The sequence below is a fragment of the Cyprinus carpio genome, chromosome B25, assembly GCF_018340385.1.
Source record: "Cyprinus carpio isolate SPL01 chromosome B25, ASM1834038v1, whole genome shotgun sequence".
NCBI lineage: Eukaryota > Metazoa > Chordata > Actinopteri > Cypriniformes > Cyprinidae > Cyprinus > Cyprinus carpio.
The window spans coordinates 5579430-5602124 of record NC_056621.1 but is presented as its reverse complement, the minus strand read 5'-3'; the positions used below and the strand labels follow the sequence as shown (position 1 = coordinate 5602124).

General features: G+C 33.6%; 1 protein-coding gene and 1 long non-coding RNA gene across 4 annotated transcripts; one reads left to right on the top strand and one right to left on the bottom strand.

Moving 5' to 3' along the window:
- Nucleotides 1-274: 274 nt before the first annotated feature.
- On the top strand, nt 275-19432 carry LOC109045634 (protein shisa-like-1a). 2 transcript variants are annotated; one of them, XM_042752935.1, is made up of 4 exons: nt 275-412; nt 4533-4746; nt 9696-10025; nt 18299-19432. In XM_042752935.1, coding segments are annotated over exons 1-4 (612 nt in total). In that variant the 5' UTR covers nt 275-345; the 3' UTR covers nt 18300-19432. The 2 variants fall into 2 exon arrangements, with proteins under 2 accessions (XP_042608869.1, XP_042608868.1); XM_042752934.1 differs by lacking the exon at nt 18299-19432 and having other exon boundaries at nt 9696-10029.
- LOC122142404 lies at nt 15090-22179 on the bottom strand. Of its 2 annotated transcripts, none has more exons than XR_006158577.1 (3): nt 20005-22179; nt 16628-16824; nt 15090-15709 (listed from the first exon to the last, which is right to left on the bottom strand). It is a non-coding gene; the product is annotated as an uncharacterized LOC122142404 (long non-coding RNA). The 2 variants fall into 2 exon arrangements; XR_006158578.1 differs by having other exon boundaries at nt 16628-16743; nt 20005-22178.
- Between the last annotated feature and the right edge of the window lie 516 nt (nt 22180-22695).

The window sequence follows — 22695 nt, the reverse complement described above, 5'->3', positions numbered from 1 at the left end:
GCTCATGTTTAATTCAACATGTTACCATTTGGTGAAATTTACTAACAATTTCTGTTTTTACACCAGATATTTAAAGCAATCTGGCTTTGAATTCTGGAAGTCTGTGTAAGAAGGTGAACCTCCAAGAGTAGATTTGCTCAATCCTGGACTGAGGAAAGACACGAGCAGTGACAGATCTTACCGTACAGATGTCTTGGCGCGATCATAACACCTGCCCTCTTCTGCTACAGGTGTGCTGGCAAACTGTCGAGTCATGAACAGAAGCTGGAGATAAAGATGACATCTGGAAGCAGCTGAAGCTGTCAGGCTTCATGTCTCCATCCTCCCCTGAGGGAGGACAAGAAGATGAGTGTCACCAATCATCACTCCTTCAACATCCTGACCATCATCTTCCTCGTTCTGTCTACTACAGGTAAGACGACGTGGGCAGATGGTTTGGTTGGATTACACATACAACAGCGGTTCATTATACTGATAACATGCTGACTGATTTCTGCTAATAGAAGCAAACAGAAATATCAAAAACTGACAGTTCAAAAGCACATGGATATTTCCTCAACTACAGGTATTTTTGGGCCTGTGAAGAATTAGAAATTAAGCAATTTATTGATCAAACTGTAAATATATAGAAATATAATATTTCCAAATTTTTTGCATTATTTTAAATTGATATATATATATATATATATATATATATATACATTTATTCACTTAATTTTAATAAAAAATGTTCCAAATATAATTAATATGATTTTTACTATAGGTGCAAATTGACAGTTATAAATTGTGCAAAAAAAGTCTTTATTTAATAATATATTAATTTATTAAATTTAAAATGTAATAAGAGCATTTAACTTTATTAGGTGCAAACTGGCAGATGATTTTAGCAAACATTAAATTATTTCTAAACTAAATTGCACAGTAAATATCAACATTTTATTATATATTTGCTTTGAGTTGGTTTAAATGTTTATGTACTGTATTGTAAATAGTACACAATTATTTTACAGTTCATTTTAAATTATTGGATATTTTCATTTATGTCATTTTAAATTTATTTTAAACAAAACAAAATAAGAAAAAAAAAACAAAAAAAATAATATTATATATATATATCTTTTTTTTTCTTCTCATATTTAATTCTTATTATGGTTTTAAAAAATAAATAAAAAACATTTTTTTTCTTCTCATATTTAATTCTTATTATGGTTTTTAAAATGTAGTAATAAAAATTTTTAAAACATTAATATTTAATTCTTATTATGGTTTTTAAAATGTAGTAATACATATTTTTACTATGGGAAAAAGGGGTAAAACATTAAACAGGAAAACTAGATGATAAAGACATATTTCAAGACAGATTTAAAGTGACCACAACAAAGTTGAAACCCATTTGTTTCAATAAAAATCAACCGGTGGGACATAAAGGTGCCTGTAGATGAAGAAACATCCTGTTATCAGATTTACTGCTCTCATATGGCCCTTCTTTTCCCAGAATCTCTGAGCTGTCCAATTTGTTTCTTCCTTTGTCCATCTGTGTCTCACTGAGCTATAGATGGTGTCTCACTGTGAGTCCTGCCTCCGCTGGGAGACTGAAGCTTCAATAACATTGATCGGGTGTGAGATTGTGTGAGATTACAGGTCATAAAGCTGGATCAAATCAAAAATCCTCTTTAATTATTAAAGACAAGCGTGAGTCATTCACTCTGCAGCAGAATTTAAAGCCTTGGACAGCAAGGAGAAAATCATCACGAAAAACAAACAACCATGGTGTCAGGAGTCTTTAGATATGCAGCGTGGTGAATACTACAAAATATCATTAACAATATCATATATTTCATTACATTTTAAATAGGGCTGTCAAATGATTAATCACGATTAATCACATCCAAAATAAAAGTTTTGTTTACATAATATATGTATGTGTACAGGGTATATTTATTATGTATATATAAATACACACACATAAATTATATATTTAGAAAATATTTACATGTATATACATTTATATATTTATATTCTTATATTTTATATTTTATATAAATATATTTAATATATAAACATAACATATTCTTCTTAAATATATACATGCATGTGTGTGTTTTTATATATACATAATAAATATACACAGTATACACACATATATTATGTAAACAAAACTTTTATTTTGGATGTGATTAATCGTGATTAATCATTTGACAGCCCTAATTTTAAAACCATGCATACACAAAAATATATATTAAAAATCTTTTAATGTCATCTAATTATTCTGGTTCTAAATATGCCGGATTTATATTTTGCATATTTTTTGTTATATGAAATATTGTTACTCTGAATGACTTCTTTTCTGTAAATCATGATAAAAATGCATGATAGTCATTATTTTCTGTTCAAAAAGTAAATTAAACAATACATTCAAGAACATTTAAAAGAGCACTTTATAGAAAAGAAAAGAAAAAAAAATCTAAATTATAGAAATGTAAAGCTGTATTAAACTTATTGTCTTTCGTCTTTGATTTTATATATAGAGAGTGACACTTTGAGTGAATGTAGTGATGTTGAAAACGTACACATACACACACACACACACAGATACATGTATAATACAGAGTGAAATGTAATGTTTGTTTTTCACTTTGTATTTAACATATTGTTGCTATGGTTACCTCCTCAGGCGAACACGACTTATGTTTGCAAGCATTTATTTGGCATCAGGCTAAAATATGAGTTCTTATAACTTGCAATCAAACCTTGATTACTAAAACATGTTCATTATGTAATACACAGAAACCGTTTAGCGCTTGTGCTTCTTAAGACTCCTGGCTCTTTGTGTTGACTTCCTTTGGGGGGTTCAAGATTTAAGTAAACCTCCTCAAAAAAAAAAAAAAAAAAAAAAAAAAAAAATTGCACCCTGTCTAAATGAGTTTTGAAGTTACTTTCAGGTTGAGTCTGAAAGACATAGAAACTCATGTACGTGATGTAAGTCTTCATGAAGAAGTGCAGATTTATCATAAAGAAATTAAGGTTCTGTTTAGTATGTCTGCACCACTGAGCTATTTAGGCTGAAACTCTCAGTGATTGAGATGTGGTGCTCCAGTCTTTCTTATGTGACGTCTGTGGTCTGCTGGTTCTGTTTGAGTTGTTCAGGGTGAAACGTGTCAACATGGGTTAGTCGCTCAGACCTCGCTGTCACTCTCTGTTCTGAGTTCAGAGATGAATAATGAAGCAGAACTACGACTGTCATATATTAAAAACAAGCCTTGTAGCATTGCTTTTGTGCTGTGCTCATATCAGTGAGAAAATTATTCTGAGCACATTTTTAAGCTTCAGAATACCATCCAGTTTCTGAGAGGTCCACTAAATGTGATGATGGTCATTAAATCAGGGTGAATTATAACTGAAATTCACTAAAATGCATCTCTTATTAGTTAAAAGACTTGGCTAAAGATCAGCTGTTTGAAAATGAGTTGCTAGCTGAATGCATGCAACAAAACATGTTAAGCTGTGGCTTAATTACATTTATGACATTACGACCTTATTACATATAATTTTATATTTACAATTAATTTTATTTCTATTGTATTTTTATATTATTATGTTTATATTTATTAATTTTATTATTATTTATATTTAGTTTCTTTAATGTTAATTTATATCTTATATTAGCATTTTACTTCCACAATATTAGGTTTTATATTTTATATTATATCTTTAATATGACATTACATATGATTTTATATTTACAATTAATTTTAATTCTATTCTATCTATATATATTATATAATTATTATTATGTCTTTAATATGACATTTATTAGTTCTATTCTATTCTATTATACGTCTTATATATATATATAATTTTATTTCTATTATATTATATTAATTATGATTTTTTAATATGGTGATCCTTATATTATCTATTTAATATTTTAATAAGACTTTATATCTTATATTTGCAATTCATTTTACTTCAACAATATTATATTACATCTTTAATATGACATTTATTACATATGAATGTTATTCACAATTAATTTTATTTCTATTATATTATATTATTTAATTATAACTTATATTTGCAATTCATTTATCTTCTGTTATGTTATGTTATGTTATGTTATGTTATGTTATGTTATGTTATGTTATGTTATGTTATGTTATGTTATGTTATGTTGGAGTGGTGTGCACTGATAAATTGTTTACAATAAGACACAATAAGCGAACATGCATTCAGAAAGTAAATAGGGTTAAAAAAAAATAGACTAGATAAATTTACAATCTCATATCACCAGTGTTGCCAAGTCCGTAGTTTTCCCGCGGAATAAGGCTACTTTAACACTGTTGCCGCGGGTTGAAGCAACCCTAATAGCATCTAGCACCTAAAATGGGATTTTTACCAGGGGAACCCCACCAAAAAAAAAAAAAAAAGTGTGTTTTACTCCTCAGAACGCATTTGGGCAGGTTTTGTTCTGAAAACCTGGCAACCCTGCATCTCATGCTCACTGTCCTGTTTATGATTGTCTTTCCACACAGCTCTCTCTGCTCACTTTCGGGTGTGCGAGCCTTACACCGATCACAAGGGGCGCTACCACTTTGGATTCCACTGTCCTCGTCTCTCGGACAACAAGACGTACATGTTCTGCTGTCACCATAACAACACAGCATTCAAGTACTGCTGCAACGAGACCGAGTTTCAAACAGTCATGCAGGTCAACCTGACCACATCTCCAGACGGCTATGCTCACAAGTGAGTCTCCTGCCTTCAACTACAAACACGGTGCTGACTCCAGATCCTTATACCAGAGAAAAGCTTCACCAAGTCATTTCTATCTTATGATTCAATACAGTGATCCTGGAGTTTATACTGACACTAACAGTCTGGTTGCAACGGCACACACACAGTATTAATCTGGTTACCAGTGGCAGGTGTATTTCTCAGATATTATCATTTTTCCCCAACAAGTGTGTCCAAACAAGTAAAGGGTTATAGACAATGTGAATAGCATAGCATACAGCTGGTCATGTCATCTCAACATGGTACTATAATATAAAAAAAAATACTAAGAACTTCATTTGAAAAAAGGCCAACATAATTTGATGGTTCTGATATGATGTAGCATTACTATTACATGATATATAACACATAATGTACAAAACGACCATCATATTTGTAGTTATTAGTTATTATATATCATGTACATACTGTAGATATAAGTTAGCTTCTCTTTTTTATAGTCTCAAATGGAATAAGTTATCATAGTACTCATATTGTTTTTTGATCTTTGGATAATGTTGCATCATATATGATAAAAGCCAGACATTTTAACAAAAACACTATGACCCACTTTGTTTTGTTCCTCATAAAACCGTTTTGGCAGTATTATGTCACCAGTTTACAATTATTATTATTATTATTATTATTATATCAAATATAAAACAACGAGAATTCATAATATTGACAATTCAATACATCACGATAGCCTAATATTTAAAATAATAATATTATATTAGTCATTTAAATATTTATATACTATATATTTATAAATATAAATAAATATTTATATTTATAATATCGGTTTCCTGTTTTTTGTTTTAATATAAAATATTATCAAAATTATATGAAAATGTTACATTTAAATTGTCATTGACAAAAAATTATTCATATATTCAATCTACAATTCATAATACACTCTGATGGATCATATTGTAAATTAATATTACAATATGAATCATATTTAAATATTTAAAATATTTTGGGTAAATATAAAATGAGTATTAAATGTAAAACAAAAATCTATATATTTGTGACAATGTATTTACCATTTATTTATTTATTTATTTATTTATTTATGCATGCATGCATGCATTTTCATGGCTCCAGAGCACCATATATTTCAGAAATACTGTTTAAATGAATAAATATTAATTTGAGTTTAAATTATGAAGTGACAAAGAGATTAAAAATAGAGCAGCTGTGCATTGCAAGGCTGTCATTATACATAACTGACATCAGAATAATGCTAATGACCACTCAAAATATTATATAAATATAGTATTCCAGAGCTCTGCAATAATATTGGTTCATATTTTTTATCAACAGAAAAATTATTTCACAGGTGAAAGATTTTTTGACAGATCATAAAAGCCAAATCTGTTTTTTGCCCAGATGTCACACCTTTTCTTTTTACTTTTTGATGCTATGAAATACTTCCCTTCTCGTCAAATATTAACTGAAAATACTAACTGCTCTCAGATCAGGGTAACAGCCTCACACTCATGACAGCTAATGATGTGGAAATGTCGGAAGCCGCGGTGTGCTGCTGTGCTCTCAGGCAGGATGGAGTTCCTGAAAGTGCGGCCGTCCTTGTGGGAAGCCATTTCGTTCTCATCTGTGGTCAGCAGGATGTAGCCAGTGATATTTACTGATGGCCTGAGGTTAAACCACCCTCAGAAGCAGCCGAGAGCACAGGAGCCTGCATCTTTGGACGTTTCGGCATATAAAGGCATATCTAGTGCAGATTTGAGTTATTGTGCATCAGGCTATTGTGAGTACAGGTTAGAATAAAATAATGCCACATGGACGTCAACAACCCATGATAAGTGTCTGTGATTATGTGATTATTAATCCCAGAATTTGTTAATAGTGTTATGGTCTGTCAGCTGCAAAAAGTTAGTGTCTGATATAAATGTGAATGATATTTGAAATATCAAAATGTTGTTTAAAGCTGGAATAAATAAACAGGAGATTTTAGAATTTTAAATTTGATATATTTAACTTGTTTTAGAAGGGCCCCAGCTATATTTTTGTATATTATCAGCAGGGCTTAACATTAACAGCCACCAACCCACCAAATGCGGGTAGGTTTCAGCTGTGGCGGGTAACACGGTCACTACCACTAAACACTTTGGCGGGTTAAATTTGTAACAGAGCTCGACATTAATGCGTGTCATAAGACAAGTGGACTTTTTGAAGGGGCAAGTGAAAGAGAATTTTACTTGCCTGACTGGACAAGTAATATGATTAAATCATCTAATTAGGGAAGCACTGAAATTTTGGTGTAAACAGCGAGTGTATTGACAGCAACAAGGTTGCGCCAGCTGAGGCTCGCGCAGCCTGCGGGTGAGAGAGAATCTCGTGGAGAAAATTAATGAACACAAATGCACACAGGATAAACATACAGCGGGAAAAATTTTGTTTTTAAATTTATAACATATAGCCTAGTTAAGGAACATGACACAACCAAATACAGTTTTCCTTGAAAACCATGACTGCAAATTTGACATTGATTTTATAAAGGAGTTCAAACGAGTAGCCTAGTTAATATACATTTTAGTACAACATTGTCAGTGTTGACTGATTTTGCTCATTTTGGTTAACGAAAATAGTTCCAAAGATCACAGCAGAACATTCTTGCATATCTGAGCAACACAGCTGTGTTTACTGAATGATTCACGTTTTTGAATTAATCATTTGAGTCAATGATTCAGTGGTCCATTCATTCTTGAATGCATGGGGTTGCTGTCAGGTGATGTGACCCTCAAAGGCAAACAAATTATGTACATAATGTACAAAGTACATTAATGTTCATATAATAAATAGAATACCAATTGGCGTTTTAGAGCACCATAGTGGGAACATAATTTTGGGAACATACCATGTGTCTCGTTGCATGATCGCATCACTCGCACTCAGTGTAGACATGACATTACAGTAGGTTAAGTCATAACATGGAAATTTGATCTTGATTTGTGTCATCGCGACATAACATACTTACAGTGCGTGTTTGAAAAAAGGAGGTAATCATCCTCTGCTTTTTTCTGGGGTGCATTTTACCCCAAACTGCCAAAGAGCAATATGGGCTGATATTGGAGGTGGGTCAAAAAAAAGTGCAGGGGACAGAATCATCTGTTTCTGACATCCCCCGAGGCTGCTACACCCCTGCTTGAATTAATCAGCCATCTGAACGAATTGTTCGAAGACAGTCACTTGTTGCCACCTACTGGTGGTTTACTTTTAATATTTAAAAATAGCTTATCTTTGCATTTTTCTCAACATTTCATATATTTGTATATTAAAAAAAAAAAGAAAAAGATTTTAAACACCGACCTCATAACATTATTTATGCTGTTATCATTTTGCAATGTAAATGCATTCATGCTACGTTTCAGCTTCATTAAACTGTCTGTGTAATTGCATCTAAATGCTCCTTCAGCTGCATTGGTAACAGCCCTACAGGGTCTTACTATATTAAGTGAAATTATTAATGAAATATAAGAATTTGATATGAAATATGACGCACACATTTAACAAGGTTAGGGAAAAATGCCCTTTAAATTGGCACAAAAAAAGACCTGGAAATCAATTTAAATAAATTTTAGTATGCAGTAACTCTAGTCATATAAAAGTCATAAAATTGTGGCCAGTGGAAATGCTGAGTTGCTAATAATTTTAGAAAACCACTAGCCACAGTGGCTGATAAACAAAAAAGTTAATATCAAGCCCTGATTATCAGAAATATTAGATCATTTTTTTCACACAAATAGTGACACAATGCCCTGCACTGTTTGCCACAGAATAAGTAAAACATTTAAATAAAATGAATTTGTTATATTAACAGTAGTCGTAGTAGTAGTATAGTAGTAGTAAATCTATAATTCATAATATTATTTGCATACATTTTGCATCATATGAAGCAAGCCAGTCACATACTGTATGATGTTCCTCCTAAATCCATTTTGGCAGTAGTATGTCACCAGTATTATTATTATTATAATACATTAAATATTAAAATCTATAATGCATAATATTTACAATTCAGTAAATCATAAGAGCCTAATAAATGTTATGTAATACTAATTACATAACAATATTAATACTTTCATTTTAAATACTGTTACCATTTTTGTGGCAGACATCTTGCATCATATGAGACAAAGCCAGTCACTTTACAAAAACTCTGTGACCCACTTTGCTTTTTGTCGTCATAAATCTCTTTTGGCAGTAGTATGTCACCAGATATTTCTGGCTTTGTAGCAATGGAAAAAATGATATTTTCCTAGATAAACATCTGATCAATTTTCCGCTTAATCAAAGTTGACTTTTCTTTAGCATACTGTTTGAAACTCATTGATCTTTTTTCACATCACATACAGAAGTGAGGGTCCTTTTATTGCATGTGTTACATTGCAATTAGTTTAAAACTAGTCAGTAATTCAGCTTCATGTACTCGCCAAATCCAGTTTCACTCCCGTACCGTTGGGCTCTGGGTTCCAGCATCAAAGAGATCTGATATCACACACATGGCATCTGTTCCCCTTTGCTCCCAGCTCTAATAACACCATACATTATCGAGACCTCAATATTGTCCCTGTCAGTTGTGGCCTTGTCTGACAGCACAAGGCCTGTGCTTCTTCAAAAAGTGAAAGTTTTGCTTTTACTGCAGTTTTCTTTCAGTCTGGGCAGGGATTTATACTCAAAAGGAACTGTAAAACGGTTTATTAACACTGAATGCCTCGTATAATGCTAATGAAGTTTGAATTTATTGAAGTACTTCAGCTTTTACAAGACTACTAATACTGCTAAAGAGTTTCCATCCACTTTGCAAGGTTTTTTGATACTGTATATCATAAAACCTTTGTTTATGGCCACATAAAATATTAAGTGCATCTAATTCGTCCCTGTTTTCTCTGTCACAGCAATTACTCTGCATTAATTGGCGTGTGGATCTACGGATTCTTCGTTATGGTGCTGCTAGCGCTAGATTTTCTGTATTACTCGGCCATGAACTACGAGGTGTGCCGGGTTTATCTGGAGAAGTGTGGGTTGGGCGGCCGTTGGCTGAAACAGGCCCGTGGTCAGTGTCACAGCGACGGACAGGAGGAGAGGGACGGACGGCCCGCTCAACCCGCAGCTCCGCCAGAACCTCAAGAGCAACATCATGAACACAGCTGCAGTCAGATCAGACACAGCCTGATGGGAGACACACAGAGCCCAGCACAGACCGCACACAACACCACAACAGCCTGGTGAGTGAACCGCAAACCACACAGAAACATACTGAGTGCATCTTAAAGGAACTTTTCTGGGTTCGGTACAAGTTAAGCCCATTCAGAGATACATGTGGCTCAGTGTTGATTACCGAGAAAGTTATTTCAGCAATTGGAATCAGTCACGAAAATTCCTGTTCAGAGCATATTTTTATACATAGATCTGTAGAAAAAGTGGGTTACATAATGATATTTAAAAAAAAAAAAAAAAAAAAAAAAAAAGGTACTTGAAAAGAAAACAGGATGACTTTGAATAGCATAATTGTACAGTTGTGTTAGGATGAGCTGAGCAAGTCTTGCATATGAATTGGGGAAGTCCTGGCCTAGTGGTTAGAGAGTTTGACTCCTAACCCTAAGGTTGTGGGTTTGAGTCTCGGGCCGGCAATACCACGACTGAGGTGCCCTTGAGCAAGGCACCGAACCCCCAACTGCTCCCTGGGCGCTGCAGCATAAATGGCTGCCCACTGCTCCGGGTGTGTGTTCACAGTGTGTGTGTGTGTTCACTGCTGTGTGTGTGCACTTTGGATGGGTTAAATGCAGAGCACCAATTCTGAGTATGGGTCACCATACTTGGCTGTATGTCACGTCACTTTCACATATGTATTTCCTGGTTTGAGAGAGAGTTCCTGCTTAAAGAGGAAGTAATGGCTAAAAAAAGCTCAGACATGCATGCATACGAGTAAGAAACATATAGGCTACATATGTGAAAGTGAAAGTGAAAAAGTGAAGTGACGTGACATACAGCCAAGTATGGTGACCCATTCTCGGAATTGGTGCTCTGCATTTAACCCATCCAAAGTGCATACACACAGCAGTGAACACACACACACACCGTGAACACACACCCGGAGCAGTGGGCAGCCATTTATGCTGCGGCACCCAGGGAGCAGTTGGGGGTTCGGTGCCTTGTTCAAGGGCACCTCAGTCGTGGTATTGAGGGTGGAGAGAGCGCTGTACATTCACTCCCCCCACCTACAATTCCTGCCGGACCGAGACTCGAACTCACAACCCTTGGATTGCAAGTCCAACACTCTGACTGTTGGGCCACGACTGCCCCAAAAATGTAATATATATATTACAATATATGTATATGAATGTTAGAAGGTAGGCATGTAAAAATAAAGAATACATATATGTGTGGAAGTGTAAAAGTGCTTGAAAGTCAGAATACATGTGTGTTGAAAAATAAAAGTGCATATACAGTACAGACCAAAAGTTTGGAAACATTACTATTTTTAATGTTTTTGAAAGAAGTTTCTTCTGCTCATCAAGCCTGCATTTATTTGATCAAAAACAGAAAAAACAGTAATATTGTAAAATATTATTACAACTTAAAATAATAGTTTTCTATTTCAATATACTTAAAAAAAAAAAATTTATTCCTGTGATGCAAAGCTGAATTTTCAGCATCATTACTCCTGCCTTCAGTGTCACATGTAACATCCAGTCTATCACATGATCATTTAGAAATCATTCTAATATTCTGATTTATTATGAGTGTTGGAAACAGTTCTGCTGTCTAATATATTTTGATGAATAAAAGGTTAAAAAAGAACTGCATTTATTAAAAATAAAAAAAAAATTCTAATAATATATATTCTAATAATATATTTTCTTTACTATCAATTTTTATCAATTTAACACATCCTTGCTGAATAAAAGTATTGATTTTATTTTAAAAAAAAAGCAAAGAAAAAAAAAATACTGACCCCAAATTACTGACCAGTAGTGTATATTGTTTTATTACGAAATATTTATATTTTAAAAACATAGCTTTTTTTTTTTATTTTTTTTTTTTTTTTCTTACTTTTTATTCATCAAAGTATCCTAAAAAAGTATCACATGTTCTGAAAAAATATTAAGCAGCAGAACTGTTTCCAACTTTGATAATGAATCATCATATTAGAATGATTTCTTAAGGATCATGTGATAATGATCCTAAAAATTCAGCTTTGCATCACAGAAATAAATGATAATTTAAAGTATAATAAATTTAAAAACAATTATTTTAAAATGTAATAATATTAATTTATACAATATTATTTTAAAATAATATTAATATTAAATATATTTAATAATAAATTTAAATATTAAATTTATATTTTTTTCTGTATTTTTGATCAAATAAATGCAGGCTTGATGAGCAGAAGAAACTTCTTTCAAAAACATTAAAAATAGTAATGTTTCCAAACTTTTGGTCTGTACTGTATGTAAGCAGAAACATATGAATGTGAAACAAGAATGGATGTGTGTGAGAGTTAAAATGCATGCAGGCAAAAGGAGAATGTAAGTGTGTGAGAATATTATATAATTTTTTTTCCTGTAGTGTATAAATCTATGTAATCTACCATGTAATCTAAACCCCACTTCCTCAACACACACACACTAGAGGAGTTTACTCACACTGACGGGTGTATATCCTCTCAGGGGATGCAGCGCGGTTACACATAATTGGCCATGAACCAGATGCATCATCATCATCCCGAGCTGCAGATCCAACGCTTTAAAAATACCTTTTTCTAAACAAACACCAGATCCGTTTGCTAGCAGAACTAGGTCACAATCAAGAATCGTTTTTTGTCTGTTGCTAGAGCGCTGTCCTTGATTTTGACATATACAGGTCAAAAACGTTAAAAAGTAAACAAAACTTCACTACAAACTCTTAAAATGTATATAAATAAAGTGCCTCTTTTGTTGAGGAAACTTCAAGTCACAAGGTTTTGTCTAGATCCTATGTGTGATTTTTACAGTTGTTTTCAGTTTATAGTAAATGACGAAGTAGAACTTTGAGTCATATTAACTGATCTGTTAACATTCTTATTTGTATATTTATCATCATTTACTGTAGCACTTCAATAATAATGTTGCTGTTCAACATCAAGTTTCTTTCAGATGCTGCTACACAGTGAGTGAAGGATCATGAATATTTAATTAGCACAGAGGCAGTGTTTGATTGGTTGTCTGTTGCTAAAAAAAGTTCTGGTATTTTTGTCATTTTCTAGTTCAAATATCAAGACATTCTTATTCAATGTGGCATACGTTTACTTGATAAGCAAAATCCATAGATCAAATGTTATTTTCTAAAAAAACAAAACAAAAAAAAAAACAATTAAGTGTTTACACTTAAAACAGAAAAAAAATATTTGGCAATAAGTAAAATAAAATTAACAATTAAAATTTTTTTTTTCTTACCTCATTGGCAGATGTGTTTTCTTGTTTTAGGCATAAACAAGATTTTTGAATTTTTTTTTTTTTTTTGCTTGATATAATAATGTTTAGATATTTGTACTGGAAAACAAGGCAAAAGTACTGAGAAAGAGCATAATTTTTTGTAGTGTAGGGACATAAGGATTCTACTGACATTTTTCAGAATACCATGATTTCTGCCCCCGGTATTTTATTTTGGGGTGAACTATCACTTTAAACATAGTTTGACAGGTCTTCAGTGTCTCAAACACAACTCTTGAACATCTTTCAAGTATTTGATCTCTAGAACCTCGCTAACTCTGAACTCCAGCGACTCGTCCGTGGGTGTGCTGTCTGAGGAGGAACGCAGACACACACTATTCTCTTACAGTGCACAAGTGTGTCAGCAAGACGCTGCAGCCGTGTTAGTCTGAGTGAATACCCATCTAATTAAGCCTGTCGTTTGTGCTGAACCCTCTCATTAACAATCACAGGAGTCTCTGAAAGCTTCAGCCTCCGAGCGGAGACTTTGAAACTGTTGTGAGACAGATAATACGAGATGAGTATGACACTGAGATTTCATGTGTGAGCTTTAAAGCAGACACGACTCCAAAAAGCTTCAAGCGATAAATCACATCTTCACGTAAATCTGAGTTTAACCAATAATGACATCTGACACAGTACATGACATTTTGTTGATTGCTTGTTTTCTGTTATGTGGTTGTGCTGGGTGGCCCCGCCCACTGTGAAATCTCTTTGGTCAAAAACTCTATCCATAGCTTTGATAGAATTAAATTGATGCTGGAAAATGTTATTAAAAATATCAATATACTATAATTTTACTGTATTACATATAGAATAAAAATAATATAAATTCATCATATATAAATGTTTAGAAAAACACATTAAAATATTATTATTATTACTACATATTGTTATCATCTATATATCTATTTATAAGAACTAGGTTATTTATTTTTTATTTATTTTTATTTATTTATTTTACTAAGTCAAACATCAAAAATCATTGTAAGGATAATACAATTATTTTATCTATAAAGTTATTATTATTATTATTATTATTATTATTATTATTGTGCATATATATATATATATATATATATATATATATATATACACACACACTGTATATACATATGTATAAATAATAATAATAATAATAATAATAATAATAATACCAAAAACAACAATAAAATAATAACTTTTTATATCCATCTATAAAGCTATAATATTATTATTATTGTGTGTGTGTATAAAAAACATGTATAAATATTTATTTATATATTTTTATATAAAATATATTTAATATTTATCTATAAAGTTTTATATATATAAACAAATAATAACAACAACAATACATTGTCTTATTATATATGTGCGAGCATTAATATTATTATTATTATAACCTGAATCACATACAATAATAAATCATTGTAAGAATACTACAATTATTTTTTATATATTTCTATAGTTATTATTATTATTATTATATTGTCTATATATAATGATGATAATAATAACAACAACAATAACAATAATGATAAATTGCCTTATTATTATACTTTTTTATATATGATGATAGATACAAAGCCAGTTACAGTTTTGATTTCTCTGCAGTCTATAGTAAATTAGTTCTTTAGTGTATAGTGGCACTGAAAAAGCACAGCATGTTATTGTACTAGCTGAAGACATGAATTGCCTTTCATAAGAGGGCGCAGAGTTGGATGGTCGAGATCTTTAAAGCCCCTTCCCCAAGAGCATTGTGGGAATTTACTGAATTGAGTCCAGCTCAGAGGGGAACATCTGTTAGAGAGAGAGAAAAAAGAAAAAGACGAACACAAATGAAGGTCCCTGACTAAAATAGAACTAAGTGAATTCAGTTACTGCTTATGGTCTATTCATGAAGCTGTTTATATGGGTCGGATCAATCTTTGCCCGTTTACTGTGTTTTTATTTGAGGGCTACGTGCCGTTTCCCTCCTGCTGGCCTGAGAAAACACTGCCAGGGTCTTTAAATGGCATCTGATTCTTATATTGTGTGATCTAGAGAAGGGCAGAGGCCCAGGGGAATGATGGAGAAAGATCTTGTGTGTTCGCTCTGCAACATCTGGTTTGACTGACGTGCCATGCATGGGAATCAGCTTTAAATGCCTATAAACAGGACACATTTTATTAAGAGACATATTTCAGTGCCCCCTTAAGACACATTGAGCTTCTCTGATGGTTTATGCGGTTAGATCCTGGTTGCTCAGCATGTCAGATTGATGGTTTTTTGGACATTGTCAAACACAAGAGAAAACATTTATTGCTAGGTTGTTCATTATTGCTTTTAGGACACTGCTGAAATCTCTTCTGAATCTCGAGATGGCACACGTGGGATTACAGGGGTCTTTGTCTTTGCTTCTCAGATGTTCCTCCTGACAAAAATGTCTCTATTTGCTCTGTTTAAATACATCACTGTCAATGAGAAACAGATGTAATGAAATTTAAAATAGTTATTCAAAGTAGGGTTGGGGAAAAAAAAATACAGATTCAATTTCCATGGCGTTTGTTTCTGTTAACAGTTCTCACTCATGCGTTCTATTCTTAAAATAATTTGAATGTGTTCTTTTGCTTCATTTTGTAAGCACAATCGTCAAAGTCCAATTTCCCAGTTAATGATTGGGTCTGTACATTTTAGCGAATCACAAGTATTACCAGTGAAGTCAGATTCCTGTGAAAATTGGTCTCATGAGTTAGTTCTCATGGCGTGACCAGTGATTTCCGAATCCAGAAAGAATGACTCATATGAGCTGATTCTTTTTAGCAAATCCACAAAAAAACGATTCAAAAACACTGTATACTTCTTAACAAAACAAAACAAAACAAAACAAAAAAAAACATTGCAATTAGTGACGCAAGTCTGGACCAAAACAAGACAAAACCCAAACAGAATTAAAAAACATTGCAATAGTGACGCAAGTTGATTTATGCGTAAAACTGAAGACACTTTTAATGAAAAAAAAAAAAAAAAACACTTTGACTAGTGAAAGCTCTTGACTCTTATGAGCTGGTTCTTTTTAGTGAATCACAAACATTTTTTAATCAGTTGGAGCATTTTCTTAATCTGACTCACTTACTGAACTGTGAATCATTTCTCCAGCTTGCTACTGTGTACAGTATGCTGTACTTAAGGTTTGTGAGACCTAAATATTTTTCATGATGTATAATAATATAATGCTTTGTTAAAGATATATACTACATCAGTGGTAACGTCAATAGTTAAGGAACTGGAAATGTTAAATGCATTATAATTTTGAAGCGACACTGATGTGTCTGGCTGTATGTAGATGGTAGTTCTAATTTATTGTTGTGCTAATGTTTGGACTGGCTAACCTCTCAGTCTCCTGCTGCTCTGGGACTGATCTCCCAGCATGCACTCTGCCCCGGTCTGGTCAGGGGTGCATATGTCGGCTTCACACCAGAGACATGGCCTGGATTCAGAGAAAGATCTTGGAGGCAACACATGGTGTATTATTAGAGAAGGTCTGCCAACTCACGGTCTCTCCCTCTCTTGTACTGTGGGCAGATTTCTGTAAGAGCACACAGTGAAACCTGCACTTGTCATGTCCACTCTTGAGTTCGTGTGCTCCAAGAGCCATACCAAACACGGGGCACAGAGTGTGACATTTTTGCTCTCCACCTCTTCCACACACACACACACACACACAGATGCTATGTTTTACCAGTTACATAAATGGAGAAAGCTTCTGAATATATTACACTGACTATCTGATGCATATTGCGCTCAAAAATGCATTTATAAATTGCATTCACGTTTTTTTTTCCATTTAGCAGATGCCTTGCAGCTGTCCTTGAGCATTCTTATATCTCTTGTCTTCTACAGCATCGCTTATCTCACCTCTAAACATCAAATAAAGCAATCAAAACACTTCACATGTCGAGCAGAGGCTTCTTTATTTCTAAATAGGCAGTTCTTGGTCTGTTCAAAGTGTGTGCATCTTTGTGTTTGTAATAAGATGGTATATATAGTGATGAAATCAAGTCAGCTTCCAGTCAGGTGTCTTGTCTAGGTCTTGCCAAATTAATCCAGCAACAGAATGATGTAGTGAGCTAATTATCTGTCAGATAGGCGATGCAGTGTTGGTGGACAGATGCATTTTCTCACTATTATCGGTCACAGATTAATCCAAGAACAAAAACGTACATGTTTTAAATATATATACTACTGGTCAAGTTTGGAATTATAAAAATTTTTGAATTTTTTTGAAAGTAGTCTTTTACACTCACTGCATTTATTTGATCAAAAACAAAGTAATGTAGGCAAATTTTATTACAATTTAAAATAGCTGCTTTCTATTTAGAATATTTTAAACTAATTTATTTCTGTGATGACAGCTGAATTTTCAGCATCACCAGTCTCCAGTGTTACGTGATCCTTCAGAAATCATTCTAATATGCCAATTTGCTGTTTTAGAAACATTTATTATCAGTGTTGAAAACAGTCTTTGTTGCTTTATATTTTTGTGGAAACCATTTAAAAGTTAGGTAAAAAGAAAAATAAATAAATTTATACTTAAATTCATATAGAAAGATTTATATTACAAAAAAATATGAAAAAAATTATTAATAATGTTAAAAAGATTTGTTACAAATAAATCCTGTTCTTTTGAAATTTCTATCCCTCAAAGAACCCTGAACAAAAATATTAAACCGCAAAAACAATTTTCAACATTGATAATATGAACAATTATTAATAGTTGGGCATCAATAACTGATAATAACTAAGCACTAAAACAGCATATTAGAATGATTTCTGAATGATCATGTGACACGAGTAATGATGCTGAACTGATATAATGATAATGTAAGTAATGATGAGTAATGATTCAACTTTGCATCACAGACTTAAATTACATTTGAAAAAAAATAAATATTCAAATAGAAAATGATAATTTTTTAGAATTGTAATATTTCATAATAAACCATTGCTTTTGTTTGTTTTTTTACTAACCAATTCCTTATGCTACTTTTTTTTTTAAACAGAGACTGACCAAATGCAAGGACCAACTGTTGGAGTCCCCCGGTGAGGAAGTGCATTGTGGGAAGTGTAGTACATGCCCCTGCCACATGGACCTACATGTCACAGGGGCCCATTGGCCCCAAGCCTCTCGATGTGGCCCAAATCTCACAGAGCACAACTTCAACCCCTCGACAAACCCAGAACCTCAACTCAGAGCCAACTGGAAATGGTCCAGTGGTGGAACGAGGTTCTGAAGAGCAGCTGTACTGAGATTTGTGCAACTCCAGAACCAGACTTCAAACCAAACTGGACTTGAATAGACACAGAACTCACCCAAGACTTCTTTGGAGGACCTATGTAGCAGTTTCTGCACCGTTTTGTGAGCTGTTCTGGATTAAACTCTCTGTAACTGTGCAGTGTTGGTTTATTTATTCGTAGTGAGGGAAAACGTTGAGTGATGAATGAAGACGTCAAACATCATTTAAAAGATCCAAGCACTCTCATGACTCAGTACTAGAAGTTTAATGACCTTTTTGCGTAAATATCAAAACTCACATGTCGTGGGTAATTTTGCGGTGAAGATGTGAAATAGTATGGTGAATGTCTGTTTTTGACTACTGTTGTGATTTGACACTTTCTCATCTGTAAGAATCAGTGAGGTAGCAAATTGTGTTTTAAATGCATTTTTTTTTATCACCCCCCACATTTTGTTTCATGCCCTGTAGAGTTCATTGTGTATGTTTGTCAGGGTGTTTTGAGACCTGAAGAGGTTTTGTTCAGCAGTACGCACTCTATTATTGATATTGATCGGTTGAGTTCATTTAGACTTTAGTTTCTGAGTGAAATGCCAAAATAAAAACATGATTGCACACTCCATTGAACATGACAAAGCAGACAGTCACACTCTTACAGAAAGGTCAGCAAAGAGGATTTTTTTTTAAATGGCCTTTGTTTACCTTAGCTCTGTAAGGAAGGCGTTACCCAGCTAACAATGTTCTAAGAATGTTATGCTAGCGTTCCCATTAACATGTTATTTCTGCATATTATCTGAACATTCAAAATGTAAAGTTTTTCAAATATTTTAACAATGTTACCATGTTATGTGAACATTAAGGGAATATTCCATTTTATAATTTTCCACACATTATTTAAAAATAACATTTAAAAAAAAAAAAAAAAAAAAAAAAACATTTAAAAAAACAAAACAAAAAAAAAAACAAGAGTGTTCAACTTAAATGTTTTAGAAATGAAAAATTCCATGAACAATGTAGAAATAATGTTTTTGTGATAACATTTTGGGAACATTATTAAAGACCAAATAACTCTGAATGAATATTCTTTTATTATTACTGGAAGAACATCTGTTCATAAGTTTAAATGAATCTTGCCAGAACATTAGCCAAAGTTCTGAAAACATTCATTGTTAGCTGGGTATCAGCTTTTCATGCTTGTTGAAATTTAGCTAAACTTGATATAGCCAAGTAGAACATGTTCCTTCATCAACATGCTCGCTTGTTGAACATTACTGTCAGCCAATCAGATTTCAGATTCTAAGCTTATGGCATTTTTATTAACCAATCAGTTCTCCATGATTTTTGGATTTGGTCAATGACTGTTTAATGAATGTTCCAAGAACAACAAAACACCAAGGAAAATTTAGGCCTACTTAGCTAATTTCCAGATTTCATCGAAAACAGAACAAGAGTGTTCAAGGCGAACATAAACTTACTTCACGTGCACTGATAGCAGCAAGCTGAAGTGTATAAAACAACCTCTTCAGTCTTGGATTCTGCACCAAACTGGTTACAGAGTGTTTTGAGCAATAAGTTTGGAATATGTCTGTTGGTTGGAATCCACAATGCAGTTTTTGGCAGTCAGCATCCCAATTACACTCATACAGGAGAACAGTGCCATCGTGGCTGTGGCTTCACCATCTTTGGACTGAAGTAATTGGTGGTTCAGAAACGAGCTCAAGGTGGAGGTGATCAGATGAGATTACGAGAAGGAGACGTGATCTCTGGTTTCAGCAGGTGTGAGTTTAATTATGGTGTCATTTGGCAGGAGGACTGACTGTGATTCATTGTCTTTTCTAGAGAATATGGAAACTGTTGAAGATGTTTGGGCACTGCCAGGCCAGCATGAAATCACTGCCCACAGATTTCTGCAAAATTCACCCATTATTTACAAAGCTTGCACCCTGGTGTGTTTGTTCAGCTCAGTTTGACATATTTTACAAAATTCAAACCATTCCACAAAATTCCAATTTTTTTCTCTGGCCACAATTATGAAAAATGCACAACCAAAAATGTGAAATTTGCAGATTCTGTGTGGGCTTAGGCACAACATTTCCAGGTCATATTTCACCTCTAAAATCAAAAGCAATAAATAAGAAACCATATTTTACATAAAGTTTAGAGTTTGTATTAAGATTTCTATTTTAAACTCCAAACACAAAAACCGCACTAATAGTGACATCTTCTGATTGCTAGTCATACTAAGTAATTTGACTGAACTTGTATCAGGTATCGGCATGCAACAGGTGGGTTTAAAACAACGTTCTCCCACCCTCCAGGAGTCATTATTCAACCTTTAATCAACATGATATTCTAGGAAACAAGGATCATTCCCATAATTAGATTCTCACCATTATGGAAGCTTGAATTGAAAGCCGAGATTTGCCGTAAATGATTGCAACTCTCAAGTCACCGCTGGAAAACCGTTTCGCGTACAATAAATTCGTGTTTACCTAAAAAGTCCAATGTCGTCTACATCAACAGTTGCCTTACTGTCAATACCTGTCCGTACGGCTTTGTGGCTTTTACTTCGCAACAGGTGGTCTGGTAAACACACATAAACACAACTCTCGTCATTGTTTCACAAGTGGGTACTATGTACAATGTAGCATTATGTTATACTTTGTACAACACAGGAAAAATAAACTTTTAGAAAGTTGCATTTTTTGTTTGTGTTGTTCTTACCCACAGTTTGGCTTTCTCAGTGAAGCATTTTCTCGAGCAGACGCCTTACTTGCTCTAGGCATGAGATGATGAGACATCAGCAGGAGGTTTCAGTTATACGTTGCTGGCGTCTGTATTCACTTAAACCATACGCACCTTCAGTAACCCCCTCATCAACCCAAGAAATCGTCCCACTACTGCAGGTCATTAGATGATTCGAATTGGACGCAGAGGGCGAACTGGACAGGGATTGATATTTTGTGTCCCACAGGCCCATAATCAGAGCGCTGTAGATTTCTAGACAGGGTGTCATCTGGTCACTCGGGGTCATTACGTAGGCTGCTTTTGAAGTGAATAATGGCCGTCTGTCTGTCCAAGCCACCTACACATCTCTATAGAAATCTGCTTTCTTACCGCTCACCGTCCTACAGATTTCATTCATTTTTATGACACTAACACCCACGGCAAGGGATAAGAAAGGCTGAAAAATTGCTGTTATGAATATAAACGAATAACAAACGGATGTTAGGATGAAAAATGTCAGCCTCTTATACATTTTCTGCTCAGTAACAGCAATGGTAAAAAAATTCCCCAGGGCAATTCACCATTAAAACACAATCAGAGCATCCATCCACCCGCACCTCGAATCCCGGTCCATTCGCTGAGAGGAGACTCTCTTAAACCGCCCATAATGCTTTTACCATTTAGATTAAATGGAAGTCATTCACCGTATCCAATTTGAGAAAACACACATTAAGGAAATTAAATCACGGGGGTTGATGGAGAGTAGTCTCGGTGAGAAATGCCCTTTACTGTTGACGTCAAGAGCTTGAGTATGAGCTCGAGTTTCTCCAAAGTTTAAAAATAATGTGTTTGTAGCTGTCAACTGAAATTTGTTCACACGCTGACCAATATTTAACAATATATTTACGATTTTAGCATAGGTTTATAACTAACAAACTATGAAAAAGTAAATTTTAGCTCAGGATTTCAACTGAAAAACAACTGACTTTCCTGAGGTAAATGTATCGTCACGTCACATTTTGTTCCCAAACGGTTTAATTGACGTCTTTTCGCGGTTGAAACACTGATTAGGTGACTACATGAGAGTTTACACGTTTCAGTAAGCTGTACTTCATCTTTTAACATACTTTATGATATTCATTCATATTTTTCATAACTAGTAGAGGATGAGATGATCGGTTCAAGCGCGCTCCTTACTTCTGCTTCCGTTTGAACTGAAGCAAGACCGTCTGTCACACGACACTAAAGAGCGTCGAAATGAGATTGAATTCTAAATATTTTTATTACTACTTTTATACCTTAGAATAAGGTTTATTTAAAAGAATTATTTTTTTTTTTCACATTAATTTCTCCACAAACTCTCCACAAACAAATCTATAACAAACCAAAAATAATATAAATCCCACCACTATACACACACACACACACACACAGTCGAG